Below are 22,079 nucleotides of genomic sequence, written 5' to 3' on the forward strand. Positions count from 1 at the left end.
TTTTTTTTTAATATTGAATATTGTAGATTAATCCCATTGGAAACTTTTGGAAACCATGGTTTTACAAACATGTAGAGACATTTCTTAAAACTGGAACCTGTATTGAATATATTCCTTTAAGACACTATTACCATCGACATACAAAAAGCATCTTTTGGATGCTGGAGGTAAGAAGCAAGCATTTATGAAACAAATATGCTAGTATTAATTATTAGCTCTTGTTATAAGCTTTTATTCATGTTTAATTACAGTCTGTTTGTGGTTTTGCAGGAAATCTAATTTTTAAACCCACTTCTAAATATTCTAATGTAGTGTAGATGTAGCATTTTCGTTCAAACTTTCAAGAAACATTTGTTGCTCATTAAATCCTTTACTTATTTGAATGACCAATGCTTTTAGTAAAGAAAGCAGGTTTATTTTCTTTTTTCAGTGCACTAAAAGCTCATTGTTGTGTATATTTTTTTTAAAGCTTAATTCAGATTTGGAGATAAGATGTAGAAGCTATGTAAAAATATATATATATATAAATCAATATATTTGAAAAAGATTCAAATTAATTAACTTAAAAAATTGATCAACTCACCAAGTTTACTAATCACATTGTTTCTCATTCTCCTAGTTCTTTTTCTCTACTTGACTTTTATTTACTTTTAATGTTGTTTATCATTAATTTCTTTTTATAGTTTACATGTTATTTCACCACTACAATTTTTAAAGTGCATTTAATTAAAAATTTTTTTTACAAATGGCTGCTGTATTTGTTTTTTAAAAAAAAGTCACAGTGCCTGAATAAAATATTGTTGCATATGCAGACAAGTTTTTTTATATTATTATCTTGTGGCAATGGCTATAAAGCATCAAGTCAAAATCAGTTTTTAAAAAAAAAAAATAATTTCAAGTGCCATAGTAATTAGTTTTAAAGACAGTGGACTTTTTATGTTTCAGTATAGAGTTTAGTGAATAGCATATTAAAATGTCAAAAAAGATTCTCGTAAAAACAAAATGGCAAAATGGTAACTGATTTATATCTGAGAGATCTGATATATATATGTGTGTGAATATATCATATGTGTATATATGTATGTATATATATGTGTATACATAAATGTATATATGTATGTATATGTATATATACCCATTATATATGTATATATTTATATATTCTTGTAGGATATTATTCCATTTGGAAATAATCCAATATTCAGAGCAAGTTTTGGCTGGATGGTACCACCTAAAGTATCTCTTCTCAAACTTACTCAAGGTGAGACAATAAAAAACATGTATGAAAAATATCAAGTAATACAAGACATGCTGGTCCCATTGAAAGATCTTGGAAAGAGCTTAGATTTCTTTGATAAGGAGCTAGATGTAAGTATAGGCTGTATATTTCTCTTGATTCCACTTGATAAGAATAAAACATTTTTAAAATCAATAAAGAATTTAGAAATGTTTAAATTGCATTAATTAATTTTAAGCTTTTCAAAATTGATTTTTAGAGAACCTAACTTTCAAGTTTTTTAAAAATTATTATTTAAGCTTTACCCTTTATGGATTTGTCCATTTAAATTGTTGGACCAACCTGGCTTAGTTCATCCCAAACATCATCAAGATGAAATGTATATAGATATCGGAGCTTATGGTACACCTAAAGCTAAAGGTTTTTCAACTATACCATCAACTAAAAGACTGGAAGACTTTGTTGGTAAAATTAATGGGTAACTATGCTGATTGATTACTTTTTAAAAATATACAGTGGTATTTCAATTCTTAATGTCTAAAAGCTAACATCATGTGATTAAAGTTGACTGAATTAGGGTACGGGCTAAAAAAAATTTTAATGATGATAACAGTTTTAGTATATGGGTAATTAATAATTTTACTGCAGTTTTTGTAAAAATAATAAAAATATCCACAGATTTCAGATGTTGTATGCAGACTCATATCTCAGTCGAGATCAGTTTCGTAGCATGTTTGATCACAGTCTTTATGATAAGATGAGAAAAATGCTCGCTTGTGAGAAGGCTTTTCCAGAAATTTATGACAAAGTAAATCGCAATGCTAGAACTTAATACATACAGGCCAGTTTTTGTACCCTTTTCATTCTTATTAAAAATTAATGCACAGGTATTTATATATTGCAAATCAAAATTGTACAAAAAAAAGTTTGAAAAAAAAAAATAACAAACCATAAAGATTCTCTTACTCTTTAGTATATTGTTTGTTATTGTGCATTAAAAACCATTTTAGAAAGACCTTTGTGTAAGATACTTATTGTAACTCCTTGCATTTTGTGTATTGTAGTTAGGACTTATTACTTTGATCAAGCTTAACAGCTATTTTAATTTGACCTCTGTCTGCCACTGATATTTAAGCTATTACAGGTGTAGCAGCTTATCTTTATATTGGGCTACGCTTACTGCAAATATACTTACATTTTTCCCATTGTTACATGGCTTAGGCGATCAAGCAAGTCATAATTTAATTAAATATCTGTGTCTATACCTCCATTGTATCTCAAATTTAACATATCTGCATGAATTGATTATTTGTATGTATGATAAGCTTAGTGTTCTAAGAAAAAGAAATCTAAAGAAAAGTTATTTAACTGCCCTGCACTCTTAAACACTTTCTCTAAAACACAATTTTTAATTTTTACTGTCTATTAACTGGGTAAAATTGTATTTTGTTACAGGTTGATAAATGTGTAACATTCAGAATTCATTAATATAATTAACATTTAGAATTCATTAATACATTTGTCAATAAAATGTTTTTATACTTGATATACTTTTTTTATACTAAATTTATATTTTTCTTTACACTCCATAAGTAACTTAATACTATTTTAGTTACTATATATATATATATATTATAAATATATATTTATGTAAAGGAAAAGAGAGCCCAATTTAATAATTATACAACTTTACAAACGTGTTTGAATTATAAATTTATTTTATTAAAGCAAAATTCTAAGTAGATGTTTTTCTCATGTTTAAATTATATAATTTTTTAAATGTTATTATCATAGTATTCATTTTACTTTACCAACTATTTAAGTTGTTAAATAGGGGTCATCCATAAATGACGTCACGCTTTTGTTGAAGATTTTTACCTCCCCCTCCATTCTGTCACAAAAAGCCAGACAACCCCCTCCCCCCCTAAAATGACGTCACACCTCAGCCTACAACCCCCCTCAAATTTGCAGTTGAATATCTTTTTAAACAGCGATATTTTTCCAGAATCTTGTCTGAACTCATTTATACAATTTATTAACACAGTTTTCTGAAATGCGAAATAACGTCCAAATTCGATTTCTAACATTGCTTTTTTATAATGCAAAAGTTTGACGTCGCACCATCTGAACCCCTCATCACACACCGTCACAAAATTATGGACCCCTCCCCAATACGAGTGATGTCATTTATGGACGACCCCTTACCAGTAGTTTGTGAAATGTACAATGCAATTATGTGAATATTTCTAACGATATATATATATATATATATATATATATATATATATATATATATATATATATATATATATATCATCACAAAGTTAAGAAAATTATAAAAGTATATTTGCATTGATAAAATATTTTTCACTTTATAATTACTGTGTCAATAAAATTTTGAACAAATCACTTTAAATTTTGTTACTATACTTGTATGTATATTCTACATAGGCGCCTACACGTATAAAAATAAATGGAGGAAAAATAGAAAATAGAGGTTGGATTGTGAGTCTCACTATTGCTAAGTCTTGATTTTGAATCTTATGCTGAAGTCTATATGACATCTCTAAATACACTCAGCTATAAAGGGTATCTTACTCTTTTTAGGGAAACTAAGGTGGCTGGGCATTGCTATGAACACACTTGTAAATTGTATTCCTAGGTCATTGAAACAGAACTGCCCCATGTGACTTTGCACAAACAAGAAGAGAGATAGAAAAGATCCAGATTACTGATTAGTTTTTTTTTTATAACTGCAATAGTTAGCCTATAACTATAATACGTTTCTATTTCATATAAAAAGGATTCACCAAGGAGTGTATTCTTTGATATGCAGAGATGAATAGATATGTATATATGTTTTACAGTTGTATACTTTTTCACTAATGCTATTATCTATTTTAACACCAAATATAGTTTTAAACTTGGTTTTAGTTAATTTTGTAGTTTTAGTTTGTTTTAAACTTTTAAAAAAATGTTGTTTCCTATGTTTGTGAAAATTTTAATAGGTGCCCACATATGTATGAGCACGCCTCATAATGGTTCCAGAAATATTTGTATTTACTTGTATTGTGTAAATTTGAAATGCCTTAGTTAAAATGTGTTTATAATATTGCTGAGCACAAGAGCACACTTTAAATGTGAAATTAGTGCTATGAAGCATAATTTAGATATGAATAAACAGATGTAGATTTACATGTCTTGATAGATGTTTGTTTTTTAATTTTATACTAAGTAGGCTACAAAGTCCGTATGCAGTCTGGATAGCCTGGAACTTTGACATGTGAATGTCAGATAATGTTTTTATTCAAATCAATGTTGTTTTTTAGGGGGGGGGGGGTAAAAAGTTTAATTTTGGGAAATAAAACGTTTCTAAGATGTGTGTTGTAATTTTGATTGTAGGAAAAAAAGTCACAGGAAAAAAAAACACAAGAAAAAAAAACACAGAAAAAAAGTCACAGGAAAAAAAGTCACAAATATATATTTGCATGATATTTGTTAATACTTTTATGTATTAAATATTTAGAGAGTGCAAATTAACTTAGGATTAATGTAATGTAATGTGTGTAGGCTGTATACGCATAGGAATTTTTATAATCCATCTTAAAATATTTATTATGAAGTATGTAGATTGTAATTATTTTAAACTTAAGATTAGTAGCATTTAATAGAATGCTCCAAAGTCCACGGTTTTCATCGTGTTTTTTTTTTAAATACCAATATTAAATTACCGTGAAATGGTAAGTTCATCTGACTTTCTGCCCTCAACTCATGGCAACAATAGTTATGTTTAGTTCAACCACCTTTACTGCCCACATTTATCACGCTCATTACATAACAAAACTTAGGATCAAAACAGAAAGCCGACAAGGTTCAAAGGCTGTCATTGACGCGTAACGTCAACAACACAAAATATGTTCGGACAATGCCTACTGAGGAGAGGCCGACCAGAGAATAGCCTACGGCAAAATTTGCCTAAATTTCTTTTATAATTAACTTTTCTACCGCGTATTTAAATAAATACGTAACAAGTTGAGATTGTTGTGTAAATTATCTTAGAGTATTTTTACTTACAATTGTTATAAATCATTATGCTTTTAACGTCTATAAATAATTTATGCTATCAAAAAATACAACCCACAACAATAAACATACAAAATTTTAAAATTCTTAACAAATTAATAAAAATATTTCTAAAAAGATTTTTGTGACTTTTTTTCTGTGACTTTATTTCTGTGACTTTTTTTCCGATAAAATTTTTCCACTGTGACTATTTTTCTGTGACTTTTTTTCCTAGCAAAAACTGACTTTTTTCTGTGTGTTTTTTCCTGTGACTTTTTTTCCGTTTACCGTAATTTTAGTGTATCGGTGACGTCATTATTGTGTATTTTTTCAGCATGGGCTTTTTAATTCTATTTACTTCAGAATCAATGACGTCATTTTATTGTGTGTACTTTTGCGGCTTGAGAATATTTCCGATAAGTACCATGTTACGTCACGGTCAGAGTTTCTTCCATGCATCTACCCCAGGGGTCTCCAAACTGCGGGCCGTATGCGGCCCGCGAGGTCCTCTCATCCGGCCCGCGGAGATATTTTTATCCACGGAAAAAAAATGTTTATTAGAGGTGGCTGAGGAACTTTGCCCAGAAAATTCAAAACAATTTGAAAATATAGCTTTGGGTGCAACTACCGTTGCCCACCGTGTTACAGACATTGGTGAAAACGTTGTGGCTTAAATAGCGAAAAATGCAAGCAAGTTTTGCAATTTTTCAATTGCAATGGATGAGTCGCTGGACAGCTGTTCCACTTCTCAACTTCTTGTGTTTATTAGGGGTGTGGATGAAGACAAGAACATAACAAAAGAGCTGGCTTCCTTAAATAGCATGTATGACACTGTTACCGGAGATGATATATTCAATGAGTTGAAAAAGAAGCACTGATTATAACTTAGTCCGGACTAACCTGTTACCTTAATGTTGGTGGAGGTAAAAACAAGAAGGGCATAAAGAAAGGCTTGGCTGGACAAGCGAAGTAGATGTGTAATGAGAAAAACATTCTACAATCAATGTACCTGCACTGTATTATTTATTCACAAGCAAGCTTTGTGTGCTTAATATGCGGACAAAAACAGTGTACTGAATCATGTGTTGGAGATGGTGAATTATAAAGGTCACATATTCATATGGACTCAACCATATATATTTCAGAGACATGTTGAAAGATACAAACACAGAATCGCAAGATTTACCAGTAAGATGGCTAAGTTGTTAGAAAGTTCTGAGCCAGTAGCGTACGCAGGGGGGGAGCAGGGGGAGCGGCCGCTCCCCCTCTGGCCATTGTCAGCAAAGTGGCGCCTTTTTGGAAACTCAAAGTTTTAAACAATGATATTTGTTTAAAAAATATTTTTGGTCGGCACATCTATGTAAATCACAAGATTTCTTTTCATGCAGCAATAAAGCATTATTGTACTAGTCTAGTAGTGTCTACGTTTACAACACGTATTAACAGCTGCATCAGTTTGCCATTCTAAAAATAACCATTAAGATGCATTGCAATGTTTAAAAAACCTCTATTGTAGTACCACTTTTGTACCCATAAAAGTATGTTTAGTGTCGCGTGACTTTTTTTTATCCCCCCCCCTACCCCTTTCTCGACACCAAGTTCACCCTCCATCATTTAACTGACCGCTTGACCGTGTGAGTAGCTATTGATCACCCTACCGGTCAGATAACAGTGTTACAAAGTGCGGTCTGTTTGTCCAACGCCAATGGTGTTTTATGCCTTGACGGTTCGCCGTCCATCTCCATTGAACCACTTATCATTATGTTAAAAAAATGATCTTTAAAGAACACAAAAAATCGATTGATTACTTTACATGTATGATCTGAAATGCAAGTCCTATATATTGGTTATCTGTAGGCTATTTATCAGGATTTTTTACTTGTAATCTGAAAAGCTGGGTTTTATACCAACTCTTATTAAAAAAAAACTTTCATTATGCTGTAATACTTTAGCATTTATAATAACAATATATTTAATTCTGATTGTAGACAAAATATTTTTGTAAAACCGAATAGCGTTAAGCTACTTTATTAGATTATTAAGTAATTATTGAGTTGTTTTGATATTTATAATTAAATGTGTAGACATATACATATTTATATTAAAAGAGTGATTATTTCCCCTTTTCGCTAGTCTTGATGTCCCAAGAATTATTATGTAATTTGTTTTACAAGGATTACAAAACAGATTATGTTGCGTTCATTGTTTTTGGTTGTAGTGTGTGTATATTTGTCTTTTGTTTAGAGTGATTTTTTTTGTTTTGCCAGCCTACATTTTTTTGTTTTCTCGGCCTACAATGTGTATGTTTTTTAAATTTCTTCAGAGTGCTACTTTCAATTTATTTTACATCATAGCGAAGCAACAACATACAGCTAATATATATATATATATATATATATATATATATATATATATATATATATATATATATATATATATATATATATATATATATATATATATAAAATACACGTATATAGAACGTGTTAAAAATTCGGCGCTTTTTTTGCTCTTTTCGCTCCCCCTACAACGAAAACCTGGATACGCCTCTGTTCTGAGCAGAGTATTTAAGTTAAGAAAGGAAATAGGTGACTTTCTAGAAAAGAAAGCAAGCCACTGCCATTAATGTCTGAAGAAAAGTATAGAAATTGGCCTATGCTGCAGACATAACACGACATATAAATTTTCTGAACCTAAAAAAACAAGAGAGGTAAATTTAGTTTCTGATCTATACACCCACCTAAAGGCCTTCAGATCCAAACTTGTCAAGTTTTTGGAACAAGTACATGCCAACAACTTGACGCACTTGCAGCACTGCAAGGTCTTCATGGCTGAAGCTACAGCTCCCCCCCCCCCCCCCAAGTCATTTGCATGCAAGATCATCAAAAAAAACCCAGCTGCCGTTCCAGTAGCGGTTTTCTGACTTGGATTCAAAGGCAGAAGAAGTGAGACTGTTTCAAAACCCATTTGAAGCAAATGTGGCCAGTTGGCCAGATGAACTGCAGGTGGAGGTCATTGCATTGCAAGCAAACGACCTCCGTAGAGACTAGCTCAAAGAAGGACGGGCGGCTTTATATGCGTTTTTGGCCCAGGAGGACTTTCCTAAAACTTTTGCATCAAAGTACCTTCAAATTTCGGGACAACATACCTGTGTGAACGTACATTTTCAAGAATAAATACGTGAAGAACAATTTGAGAACAAACTTGGACCTGGAGTGTGTTGTCGGCCCCCGAGAGTGTTTCTTTCAGATTTTTTTCCTCCGAGTGCGGGAGTTGACGGCGACACTTTGTATTATATATTTGTATATATTTCTATATTTGTATATATTTCTATATTTTATATATTTATATATTTCGTGGGGGGGGGGGAGTAGATATTCTTCGAGGGGGGGGGGGGGGGGCGCTCTACCACCCCGAAGAGATGACTGAAAAAACTCTGGCCCTTGAGCTGATTTTTTTTATAGTTAATGCGGCCTCGGGCTGAAAAGTTTGGAGACCCCTGATCTACCCGAACGAAATGAAATTTATATAATTTATATAGAAAATATATACTTTTAACAGTGTGTGTCGTTCTCCCTCCCTCCCCCCCCCCCCCGGAGAAAAAAGTCTGGAAGAAACACTGGTCACGGTCGTGGGAAGTTTATCTTACTTGTGTTTTCTCTAGAGCGTTCCCGACGGACAGTCAGACAGAATAGCTAAACTATTGTTAACACTAACCTTTATTCTTATTCTCCTTCTTTACATAAAATTTAGTTTACAGATTTAAAACATCAAGCATATTATTTTCTACAATAGTCCGTATCTTTAATTATAATTAGTTCTCCGTATATCGCTGAACATTCTGATCCAATCGATATGTTGCGGCAGCCGATCAAACACTATTTTCTATGAAAGACTCAATGAAATTATCAATGACAGAGTCAATGATAACTACCGCTCTCCTGTATTTTTCTCTTAAGAAACTCAATGATAAAGCGTTAGTAGTTATAAAGAGAGAGAGAGTTTATCAAAACGGAAATAATTCAACTCGTTTAATTAATAAAGCGTTAAACGTAATTATTAATTCTTAATTTCTCAGCGATTGATACAATTGTTTAGGGACAGTTAAACTATTTTTTTTTAAATATAGATCCTCGATCTTCATTTATAATTTATTAATTAAAATAAGATTTTTAAAAAATAATTAAAACAGGTCTTTGTACTATATTATTAAAAAACAACAACTAATGAATATAATAAATAATTTTGACTATTTTTCATTCTAAACCTATCGAATATCTTTTTTTAAATGCAAGGTAATCTTTTATAGAACCTACATGATTAACTTTTCTTCTAATAATAAAAAAAACTCTAAATAAAAACTATTATCCCTACAAATATTAGAGTAGTCTCCCTTGACAGTTTCTATTCGAATGTATTTTGTGTTAATTTTCGTTATGAAATACAGTTGACTTTTTACATAAATTATATAAGAAAACAATCTATCTTTGTGTATATTTATTTAAAAAAAATATTATTACAATAATTAGAATAGGTGTTACTGGTTAAATAGCAATTATTCTCATTCTAAATCTTTGGCTATCGAGTTTCATGGGTTTTTAAATTTAAGATTATGAACACATTGGCTTGACGAAAATGATTATATACACTTAAATACATACTAAAATTTACTTTTGTTAATAAACCTACACTATTTTATGCACACATACAAAAAAGAATATTTTAGCGGCAGTTACAACGTTAAAAAAAAAGGAAACTCCTTTATATTGAATAGTTCTACGTAACAACAAAAATGTAAAAATACATAGTCCTAGAGCACACTAACACACACATATATACATACGAAGATATGTGTGTGTAAGTAGGATGTGAGGTGTGTAGACAGGCGGGGTAGAAGGAAAGCAGTTTGGCAGGAATAACGGTAGGTAGGAAAGTAGGTAGGCAGGCAGCAGCGCAGGCAGGTTAGTAGATAGGTAGGTACGTAGGCAGGGAGTTAGGTATGTAGGTAGGTGGGCGTAGGTAGGAAGGCGCCTCACTCGGTATAGTGAGCGATTATAGTAGCCCATCATATTCATAGCGTTTCGCAATTATTAAAACGAACAAAGGTACCATAGTACTCACGGGAAAACCCGGGGAGCTAAATGGAACCCTGCCAGGGCGCCACCAAATCGAATTTTTTTTCGTAGAAACCACCACAGGGGTATTAGCATTAACTTCTCAAATTTGAATGACAAACGAATGAAATCTTTGATAATGCTTAAACAAACAAACCCACATATTCGTTTTTGGGGCGCGGGTTTGTCCACACTGCCGCCTAGACGCACCAAGGCTCACTGTATGAAAGCCTTGAGTGTACGTTAATCAACCTCTGTAATAGTGAGGTAGAACACACATTGGCGACCGCCCATGTGTTAGAGACGCGTCCCTTGGCGCTTCAGGGAGCCACTGGTTATATTTCCGCAGGGGCGCCCCTAATTCGGTTTAATTATAAAATGTCGTGTGCCACCGTGTCCCTATTGTAGGGTGCTCTTTAAGGAGGCACTCTCTGTAGAGCCCGGGGCGCTCGCTGTCACCAACTGCCAGGGCGCCGGCGGGCGCTCATTATTCTACTTAGTGAACATTTATAGTAGCCCATCTAAACCGTAGTGTCGCCCGAGATGGGTCTTGGCCGCTCTGGGCCACTCAACCGCCGGGGAGCTGGCGGATGAACCTGGTGTAGTTTTATCACTGAATCTCAGAGGCGTAGCACCATTCCTGGCGCCTGGGGACAAATTTTCAATTTGGCGCCCCCCCCCCTCCCGCCGGAGACAAACTTTCAATTTGGCGCCCCCTCCCCGTATTTTTTAAATATTTATAATGCAAAACTATAGCTAAAATGAGCTTTTACATTTTTCCAACCATTTTGGCGCCCCTAGGGTTGGCGCCCGGGGATATATGTACCCCCGCCCCCCTCGCTGCGCCTCTGCTGAATCTAGTATTACCTATGACCGCAATTGATGAGATAGCCCCTCTGGATTCCCCTCTGGATTCTGAGCTCATAATCGTATAATGAGAAAAATCGAACCCTCCCAGGGTGCCACACTTAAGAATTTTTTTTTTCTCGAAACCCTTTTCAACAACTCCCCAATATTTTATGACTCTCGTACGAACAGTGTCAAATTGCATCTGGCTTTTATTTTTATGGAGAAAAATTGCATTGCTTCCTGTCAGAGACCCCAGATCGATTGGGGCGCCAAAAGGGGTAGTCTAGACAATTTTTTTTAAATCCTCATTCATCAGTAAAATTTAAGAAAACAGATTTATACATGACTGATATCCTCAATTATTTTATATAGGGGAGTGTATGTAGGGAGGGGCGCCTTTTTGCCAGCGTTTGTATAGGGTTGGCACATAATTGATAGTTCGCCCCGGGCGCCGGAATAGGTTGCTACGTCTCTGCTTCCTGCTAGGGATCCGCCCTGGCGAAATCTTTCCGGGGGGGGGGGAGCGTGCGGACACTGTAAAAAGTATATTTTTTTTCTATATAAATTCCGTTTCGTTCGGGGGTGGGGGGTCAATAGACTTTCTTCGGGGGGTGGGGGGCTCTGCTTCCCCCCCCCCCCCCCCCCCCCCTCCGAATAGATTCCTGGAAAAAACTCTGTTCACAAAGTTTTATGGCGATCCGATGAAAAAGATGTAGTAATTCATATAGGACAAACAGATAAACACTTTCATTTCTATAAATATAAATAGATATATAGGGCCTACTTTAACTAGTGTCCGCATACCCGCACCCGGAAACTTAGTCACAATTTTCTTTGTTACATTTGAACCCTTTAGGTTAATCAATATTAACAAAATTGAACAAGATGCAACAAATAAAGTTAACCAAGAAATTGAACAAGTAAAATTCACGTTATCTTTTTATTGTTTTTAGATATAGAGTAGTAACAGACTACCTACAGGTCCTAACTCGCGACGAGGTACACATTTGTATTAAAACACACATCTAAGACATTTTCCATTTAGGTGGGTTTTGCAGTACAGTGGTTTCTTAAGTCGTGGACAAGTGATTGCGCTTATCGCTGTTGAGTAGCTATGTATTCTGTCCTATATTAGACACATTTGTAAATATCTGTCACAATATGGGCATAGAGATGATGTAACGATAGCTTATCTTTGCGGACGACGCTAAACTTTGGCATCGACACCACGGCCTACAAGTTCAAATTCGGTCCTTCAGAAATGTGTGAAGTCTCTAGATTAAAACTACTTTTCTCTTTTACGTGCCTACTGACCACATCACATGTATTTGTTCTGAAAGTCTAAAAACAGAGGCACAAATATATCGTCTAGACTTGTGAGGTCTACAGATTATGTATTTTCACAGTTATCTAAGCCTTTGCCTGTTCTGACTCAAAGCCTTATTCTTTCTCTATCGACGCCTTGCGTAACATGGGATTGGGTTTTTAAGGCGGCATAAAGCTTTATGTTGTTCCTTTTTGAGTACACTAGATTAAAAACTAACGTTTTCAGATGTTTAACCACTACTTAATCAGAATAATGGGTCAAGATTTCACTTCTTGGTTTTGGGACACGTTAGTTGCCGGGGTTGAGCTAATGTCGATAGCATAAGGACTGTACCTTGATGCGGGCGTTTTATTTGTTGCCCATCGAAATAATTGAATGGTTGATGGGGCTTCTTCAAGGGTTTGATTTGCCGTAATGTTAATGATATCATGCATGTGAGGCTTTTCTAAGAAGAAAATGCGTTAAAACACTTTTTAGTTATGCTTTTTTAAAATAGGCCTATATTTTACGACAACATAATCGTAATGAACTATAAAAAGAATTTAAACAACTTTAGAATACACCTGTTTCGGCTAACATGAATGTTATTCTTCAAACTAGTAATGTTAAACGTGTCTTTTTCGCATGTTCGACTTAATATAAGCAATACAGTAAATTCCGATAACGTCCATATGCATACAAGCAATGGCGTAGGCGAGGAGGGGTTTAATAGTGATTTAATAATGATACTTTCTTAACCCTCTACTGGACATCATGTTTGGTACCTTGCCCCCGACAACTGGGTGGATTTGGATTACACCCAAGTTTTACTTCATAGTAAATGGCTTCAGTTTTAATAATTGGAGTTGGTAGCAACATTGACACAGTTGAAGGTATTCAAAACAAGGTGGCCAATAGAAATCACATTAATTAGTATAAAATTTACCATTACTAACAATAGGCCCTACTTAATTGTTTAATGTCAGTAGCGTAGCGAGGGGGGGGGGGACATATGTCCCCGGGCGCCGACCTTAGGGGGGAGACGGAAAATTGAAAGTTTGAGGGGGGGGGTGCAAATGAAAAGTTCGAGGGGGGGTGCAAATCGAAAGTTTGAGGGGGGGGGGGGGTGCAAATGAAAAGTTCGAGGGGGGGGGGGGTGCAAATGAAAAGTTCGAGGGGGGGTGCAAATCGAAAGTTTGAGGGGGGTGCAAATGAAAAGTTCGAGGGGGGGGTGCTAATGAAAAGTTCGAGGGGGGGTGCAAATCGAAAATTTGCTCCCAAGGGGGCGCCAAATTGAAAGTATGTAACCGGGCGCCGGGAAGGGTCGCTACGCCTCTGTTTAATGTTGCTGGATATTAAGCCTGGTAGGTATTTATGTTTATTAATTTGTACAGAAACAAAAAAAGGATTCCCAAACAAAGTTTTATTTTTCAGAAATAAAGAAAATAATACAAATCAATAAAGAACAGTTTTCAAAAGAATTTGTATAAAAGTAATTATTATAAAATAAGAATATAGCATTGCATAGATAAAAATAAAATACTTGACACAAACAATATGAGGAATATTTTTTATCAGAGAAGAGAAAAATACATGATGTAGTTTGAAAATAATAATGTACAGAATGTAGCTTTTGCAGATTAAAATGAAAATTCTCATGCCTATATAATTTATTGAGTAAATGAAGCAAGGCCCAAAACACTAGGCTAAATAATATGCATGGGACAGGCATTGAAAACTACAAATTGCATATAATGAAGGTTACCCTATTTTATTGGCTATATCCACCACAGTAAAGATAATTGTTCTCGGCACATGTTGTCATTTCTTGTTTTCTCGTCACATGTTGCCATTTTGTGTGTTCTGGGAACATGTTGCCATTTTGTGTTTTCTGGGCACATAATGACATTTTGTGTGTTCTGGGAACATGTTGACATTATTTTGGCTGTGTTCTGGGAACATGTTGCCATTATGTGGCTGTGTTCTGGGAACATGTTTGTTTCATTTTTAAATATTATAATAAAACATTTTTAGAAATTCTATATTAGGAATTGTGTATATATATAAATTTATATATTTTATAAGACAATTGGATGAATTATAATAAACAGCAAAAATGATTCAAATAAGTTTAGAAGTATTTGGCTTGATGTCCCAACAGTGAACTGTATTCCGAGCTTGTTTCCCTAGTGATAACCCATCTTTTTTGTGCCACCCTTCCAATCAAGTATCCAGCTTTTTCTTGGCCTGTATCATAAGCCTGTGTCATAGACTTCCTTGACTTGTGTATCACAATATGATTTTGAATGTTTTTCTGTAAATGAAATAAAGGCAAAATATTATGATACATTCTTTTGTGGAACTAACAAGAGAAATAAATTACAAATTAATATTACTATCTCTACTATTTCTTTACTATAACTAATTACTTTCAAAAGATAAAGCACTGAACATGATGAATAACAAGAAACAAAATTGATCAGCAAAGATAATTATAGATTTAAAATTTTGTTCATTCATATTAAAAGATTAATGAAGTAGACTATCAATATTTACCCTCTTGATTGCTGATACTTTGATTTGATGTCTTTACTTTAAGCTTACACATCAGTCTCTGTGTGGTAAAATATGAAATAATATGCTTCAATAAAACTGTTTAAGTATATTAATTACATTAGATAAGTACATAGTTTTGAGGTCTACAACAATATGTGTTTCAATTATCATTTAAATATAATACCCGCTATGTTGTACAACTCACTGATTTATTAGAATTTAAGAAAAGACAATAATTAATACAATATTTTGGTTTAAAATCCATTATATTTATTACAAAAATATAATGTTATCTCTTGCTATAATAATTACTTTAAATAAAATACTTAAAAAAAAACTTTTTAAAAAACCACGTTTTTCTTGTGACAAAAAACGTGGGTACGTTCACCATCAAATTTCCCGACCCATCTGCCCGACCCACGTTTTTTGTCATCAAATGTATGTAAATAGTTATTTTCTACTTTTTAGTCCACAAGAAAAACGTGGTTTTTAAAAAAGTTTTTTTTTAAGTATTTTATTTTCTCCTTTTTAGTCCGTTGCTACACATGAAAAACGTGGTTTTTAAAAAAGTGTTTATAAATACACGGACTAAAAATCTTGAGCGACCAGGATTCGAACCTAGGTTGTCGCGGCCACAACGCGAAGTACTAACCACTATACGATCACGGCCAGCGCGCTCACATCGATTGGGGCCAAAGTAACTGTGTCAATAGGACTGCAGTCTTGTCGGTATCTTTAGAAATCATGTCCTCGATTTTATGGTCCTTGGGGCGTAATTAAATTAAGCTAATTACGGTCACTAATTGCTAGTTTTTATGATTGCATCTGAAATTGTTAGGCGAAAGTAGCATGCATGCCAAATTTCAGGTCTCTAGAGCAATCAGAAGTGGGCTAATTTTCGATGTCAATTTTAACAACAAACATCCAAACAAACAAACAAACGCGAAGCTGAGTTAAGAAAAACGTTTTAAAAATGGATTATGCCTACAGTACAGTTACCTGGGGATGAAGCTAGGCACAGTGTATAGTCCACAGAGACTGATTAATATCCATTGTAATTGAACATCAGTTGTAGTTATGAAATCTGGATGGCCAAACACACACTCATAGTCCTGAAAAGCAATTTACACATAGATTAGCAAGAATATCTCACCAATTATTAAAGCTAACCCCTATTTAGTGCAATCCATCAAAGTAGTAGTATTTTTGTTAAGTTGTAGACACAACACAAAGTAATGTTTGTTCTGTGATTTATATACTTTAATAAAATAGCAATCAAATTAAATAAATAAATAAATAAATAAATAAATAAATAAATAAATATATATATATATATATATATATATATATATATATATATATATATATATATATATAAATATATATATATATATATATTCATTGTAAATTTTAGTTAGGCCTATGTCTTGTTATTAAATTTATTTTATTTACTCGACTGATCTAAACTCACTTTATTTAAACATAATATAGTGGATAAGTATAGTGATTTTATTATTCAGCTGTAAAAAGCAGGACTAAAAAATTTTAAATAGTAACTTTGGGAATGAACACATTAAATTCTATTTATTTCAATTTCTATGTCTTTCTAACCCTGACTCTAATTACCATTTATTGGAAAACCTGAACCTTTGCGATACCATGTTATAATATATTATTTAAAAAAAGAGGTTACCACTAATTATTAAAATCAATTGTTTTTAGTATTAACTGAGCAGCATACTATCTGTTGCTATTATCATCACCAGAAATCCAGTATGTTGGTAAGGTTTAGTCTCTAAGTTCCCTACAGCCTCTTTCCTCTTGAGTGCGGAAAACACTGAAATTATTAGGCCTAATCATTATTTCATTATGCCTAATAGTTTAAAGGTAGTATTAAAGTAGTACTAAATAGTACGAGTCTTAGTTACTATAGGTCTAATGAATATTATTATTGTGTATGCTTACATGCTTTAAGTTTTATCCACAATATTGGTATATAATATATAGTCTATAGTATATAGTCTAAGCTATAGAGTATAGAGTATACTATTAAGGTCTATAAGCCTAAATATAACAGCAGCTTGAATAATGCTCATTATCATGCATTCACTATAAACTTTAAAGATAAACAAATATTTCAATTCAATTTAATTCTAACTAGTAATAGTAAATTAAGTAAATAGTAAAATAGGCCTTTTTCTTGCGGTAACAAATTTAAAGTAGGGCCTATAGGGCAGTTATAGTATAGGCCTACTATACTTTAACTACGCTTCTAAAGTGCAACTGCTCGACCAGACTGTACAGATAGTTTTGTCAGAGTAATAAGGCTAAAAGCGTATTTTGATCCCATGGTGCTGCTACAATAGAATAAATCAAGTCCATAGCCCAACTATTTAGCCAAATTTAGGTAGACTAATTGCATTTTGCATCATTCTGCTGGCGAGATAGCGGTGGGGGGGAGTAAAAATCTTCTTCCAAGTAGTCACTTTGCAAATATAAAGCAAGTAAACTTTCCTCTACTCTCTAGTAACTAATCAATTAAATTGCAATAGTATTCTTAAGGGCCTAAATATTCTAATTAATTAAAATGTCCTACCTCCTCTTCTGTAGGGCCCTATGCCCTATATTTTTCAAACATTCTTTTAGGCGGCATTATTTGGATTAGGCTATATTTTATTAGACAGGCTACTACTAATGTAAATGCGGTAATTACTACACAGAGTAGCCTAGTGGATCTGTGTTAAATCAAAGAAAAGTTTTTAATTCCTGTGCGATTTGTAGTGAGATGTAGGCTAAATTGTTTTTTTCAAAATGGCGGAAATTAGGATGAAATTTCGTTCGTTGCTCCTGATTATAGATTTAAAATACCCCGAGTCGGAGTCGAATTATATAGGCTTATGATCATTGAATTAGTCATGTGATCTACACAGGAAGTGCTATTATATCAATGAGTCACTCAGTGATCCGATCAATGACAGAATCAGAGATAGCCATTCGCATGGGGTGGTTGCGGAGAGAGAGAGAGAGAGAGAGAGAGAGAGAGAGAGAGAGAGAGAGAGAGCACCCCATGCGAATGGCTATCTCTGTATCTGTCAATGATCGGATCACTGAGTAACAAATAGATATACCCGCACTTCCTGTATGGATCAGCCAACTAACTCAATGATAATTGCTCCGTCTCTAAGCAGTTTGAATCTATAAATAGAATAACAAAAGGAAGGAAACGAAATTTTAACCTGATTTCCGCCATTAAAAAAAGTAACATGAAACCTACAGTTCACGACACATCGCATAGGAATTTAAAATAAATATTAGGCCTATAGGTTTAATACATATTGCATAGAATATAGAAATTTAGATCTAGTGTTCTGGTTAGTAGTTATTTCATGTTTATTAGATTATAGTCTAGAATCTAATCATACGGCTGCATAAAAAGAAAGTTTGAAGGAAATAGAATAGGAATCTAGTTCTAGAGAAGCGGAGGTAAGAAGGTTAAATTAGTAATTTACATGATTTTTATTGTAGTTTCACTGTTTGTTAGGCCCAATTATTAAATCTTTAGATCAGAGGTCCAGCTTGATCATGTGGGGTATCTATTGTGGTGCATTGGAATGAAAAGCCCACATACTTAAATATAGAATCTAGTAGGCCTATACTATAACTGTACTGCCCTATACTTTAAATTTGTTGCCACAAGAAAAAAGCCTATTTACTATTAGGCCTATTAGTTATAATTTAATTAAATTGAAATATTTGAGTATCTTTATAGTTTATAGTGAATGCATGATAATGAGCATTATTCAAGCTGCTGTTATATTTAGGCTTATAGACCTTAATACTCTATAGCTTAGGCTATATACTATAGACTATATATTATATACCAATATTGTGCATAAAACTTAAAGCATGTAAGCATACACAATGATAATTATCATTAGACCTATAGTAACTAAGACTCGTACTATTTAGTACTACTTTAATAGTACCTTTAAACTATTAGGCATAATGAAATAATGATTAATGATTTCAGTGTTTTCCGCACTCGAGAGGAAAGAGGTTGCAGGGAACTTAGAGACTAATCTTTGCCAACATACTGGATTTCTGGTGATGACAATAGCAGCAGATAGTATGCGGCTCAGTTAATACTAAAAACAATTGATTTTACTAATTAGTGGTAAGCTCTTTTTTAAAATAATATATTATAACATGGTATCGCAAAGGTTCAGGTTGTCCAATAAATGGTAATTAGAGTCAGGTTTAGGACTATAGTTTAATGCTTGGTTAGTAATATGCATCAAGTTGGGAAAGACATAGAAATGGAAATACATAGAATTTAATGTGTTCATTCGCAAACGTTACTATTTAAATTTTTTTAGGCCTGCTATTTATTGCTGAATAATAAAATCACTATACTTATCCACTATATTATGTTTAAATAAAGTGAGTTTAGATCAGTCGAGTAAATAAATTTAATAGCAAGACATAGCTAAAATTTACAATGAATATATATATACATATATATAATATATATATATATATATATATATATATATATATATATATATATATATATATATATATATATATATAATTTGATTGCTATTTTATAAAAGTATGTAAATCACAGACCAAACATTACTTTGTATTGTGTCTACAACTTAACAAAAATGCTACTACTTTGATGGATTGCACTAAATAGGGGTTAGCTTTAATTTAATAATTTGTGAAATATTCTTGCTAATCTATGTGTAAATTGCTTTTCAGGACTATGAGTGTGTGTTTGGCCATCCTGATTTCATAACTACAACTGATGTTCAATTACAAGGGATATTAATCAGTCTCCGTGGACTATACACTGTGCCTAGTTTCATCCTCAGGTAACTGTACTATAGGCATAACCCATTTTTTAAAGTAATTATTATAGCAAGAGATAGCATTGTATGTTATAATAAATATAATGGATTTTAATCCAAAATATTTTATTAATTATTGTCTTTTTTTTAAATTCTAATAAATCAGTGAGTTGTACAACATAGAGGGTATTATATTTGAATGATAATTGAAACACATATTGTTATAGAGCTCAAAACTATGTACTTATCTAATATAATTAATATAGTGAAACAGTTTTATTGAAGCATATTATTTCATATTTTACCACACAGAGACTGATGTGTAAGCTTAAAGTAAAGACATCAAATCAAAGTATCAGCCATCAAGAGGGTAAATATTGATAGTCTACTTCATTAATCTTCAATATGAATGAACACAATTTTAAATCTATAATCTTTGCTGATAATGTTTGTTTCTTGTTATTCATCATGTTCAGTGCTTTATCTTTTCAAAGTAATTAGTTATAGTAAAGAAATATTAGAGATAGTAATATAAATTTGTAATTTATTTTTCTTGCAAGTTCCACAAAAGAAAGTATCAAAATATTTTGCCTTTATTTCATTTACAGAAAAACATTCAAAATCATATTGTGATACACAAGTCAAGCAAGTCTGACCAGCATTTTGATACAGGCCAAGAAAAAGCTGGATACTTGATTGGAAGGGTTGCACAAAAAACATGGGTTATCACTAGGGAAACAAGCTCGCAATACAGTTCACTGTTAGGACAGCAAGCCAAATACTTCTAAACTTATTTGAATCATTTTTGCTCTTTATTATAATTCATCAAATTGTCTTATTAAATATATAAATTTATATATATACACAATTCCTAATATAGAATTTCTAAAAATGTTTTATTATAATATTTAAAAATGAAACAAACATGTTCCCAGAACACAGCCACATAATGTCAACATGTTCCCAGAACACACAAAATGGCAACATGTTCCCAGAACACACAAAATGGCAACATGTTCCCAGAACACAGCCAAATAATGTCAACATGTTCCATGAACTCACAAAATGGCAACATGTTCCCAGAACACAGCCAAATAATGTCAACATCTTCCATGAACTCACAAAATGGCAACATGTTCCCAGAACACACAAAATGTCATTATGTGCACAGAACACACAAAATGGCAACATGTTCCCAGAACACACAAAATGGCAACATGTGCCGAGAACACAAAAAATGACAACATGTGCCGAGAACAATGCCCCTTACAGATGACATGTTCCCAGAACACAGCCCGTAGTTGGTCTGCCATAAAAAGTTAACAATACTTTACTTTTTCCTTAACAATTTTACAAGCAGGTAGTAAAGCCATAAATCTTTACTGTGGATATAGCCAATAAATAGGGTAACCTTCACTATATGCAATTTGTAGTTTTCAATTCCTGTCCCATGCATATTATTTAGCCTATGGTTTTGGGCCTTGCTTCATTTACTCAATAAATTATATAGGCATGAGAATTTTCATTTAAATCTGCAAAAGCTACATTCTGTACATTATTATTTTCAAACTACATCATATATTTTTCTCTTCTCTGATAAAAAATATTCCTCATATTGTTTGTGTCAAGTATTTTATTTTTATCTATGCAATGCTATATTCTTATTTTATAATAATTACTTTTATACAAATTCTTTTGAAAACTGTTCTTTATTGATTTGTATCATTTTCTTTATTTCTGAAAAATAAAACTTTGTTTGGGAATCCTTTTTTTGTTTCTGTACAAATTAATAAACATAAATACCTACCAGGCTTAATATCCAGCAACATTAAACAATTAAGTAGGGCCTATTGTTAGTAATGGTAAATTATATACTAATTAATGTGATTTCTCCTGGCCACCTTGTTCTGAATACCTTCAACTGTGTCAATGTTGCTACCAACTCCAATAATTAAAACTGAAGCCATTTACTATGAAGTAAAACTTGGGTGTAATCCAAATCCACCCAGTTGCCGGGGGCAAGGTACCAAACATGATGTCCAGTAGAGGGTTAAGAAAGTATCATTATTAAATCACTATTAAACCCCTCCTCGCCTACGCCA

General features: G+C 32.9%; 1 protein-coding gene and 2 long non-coding RNA genes across 10 annotated transcripts in view; 2 read left to right on the forward strand and 1 right to left on the reverse strand.

The window, feature by feature from the left end:
- LOC131936361 (delta(24)-sterol reductase) overlaps positions 1–4,560 on the forward strand; it is a 29,277-nt gene extending 24,717 nt beyond the window's left edge. The window contains exons 6-9 of one of the 3 annotated variants that reach the window (XM_059293305.1): positions 27–167; positions 1,171–1,368; positions 1,537–1,715; positions 1,916–4,558. In XM_059293305.1, the coding sequence (XP_059149288.1) occupies positions 27–167; positions 1,171–1,368; positions 1,537–1,715; positions 1,916–2,069 (672 nt within the window). In that variant the 3' untranslated portion in view covers positions 2,070–4,558. Of the gene's footprint in view, positions 1–26; positions 168–1,170; positions 1,369–1,536; positions 1,716–1,915 lie in introns of all 3 variants that reach the window. The other 2 variants (XM_059293307.1, XM_059293306.1) reach the window with 2 other exon arrangements.
- Positions 4,561–13,977: 9,417 nt separating this feature from the next.
- Positions 13,978–17,978, reverse strand: LOC131936367 (uncharacterized). 3 transcript variants are annotated; one of them, XR_009386058.1, is made up of 5 exons: positions 17,721–17,978; positions 16,818–16,961; positions 16,124–16,236; positions 15,125–15,182; positions 13,978–14,882 (listed from the first exon to the last, which is right to left on the reverse strand). It is a non-coding gene; the product is annotated as an uncharacterized LOC131936367 (long non-coding RNA). The 3 variants fall into 3 exon arrangements; XR_009386059.1 differs by having other exon boundaries at positions 16,866–16,961; positions 17,721–17,976; XR_009386060.1 differs by having other exon boundaries at positions 16,888–16,961; positions 17,721–17,974.
- A 169-nt stretch (positions 17,979–18,147) lies between these two features.
- LOC131936366 (uncharacterized) lies at positions 18,148–20,779 on the forward strand. Of its 4 annotated transcripts, none has more exons than XR_009386055.1 (6): positions 18,148–18,382; positions 18,522–18,607; positions 19,155–19,298; positions 19,889–20,001; positions 20,290–20,347; positions 20,586–20,779. It is a non-coding gene; the product is annotated as an uncharacterized LOC131936366 (long non-coding RNA). The 4 variants fall into 4 exon arrangements; XR_009386056.1 differs by having other exon boundaries at positions 18,150–18,382; positions 18,529–18,607; XR_009386054.1 differs by having other exon boundaries at positions 18,159–18,607.
- Positions 20,780–22,079: the final 1,300 nt, after the last annotated feature.

The sequence above is a fragment of the Physella acuta genome, unplaced genomic scaffold, assembly GCF_028476545.2.
Source record: "Physella acuta isolate Inbredline_101_S28 unplaced genomic scaffold, ASM2847654v3 ptg000176l, whole genome shotgun sequence".
NCBI lineage: Eukaryota > Metazoa > Mollusca > Gastropoda > Physidae > Physella > Physella acuta.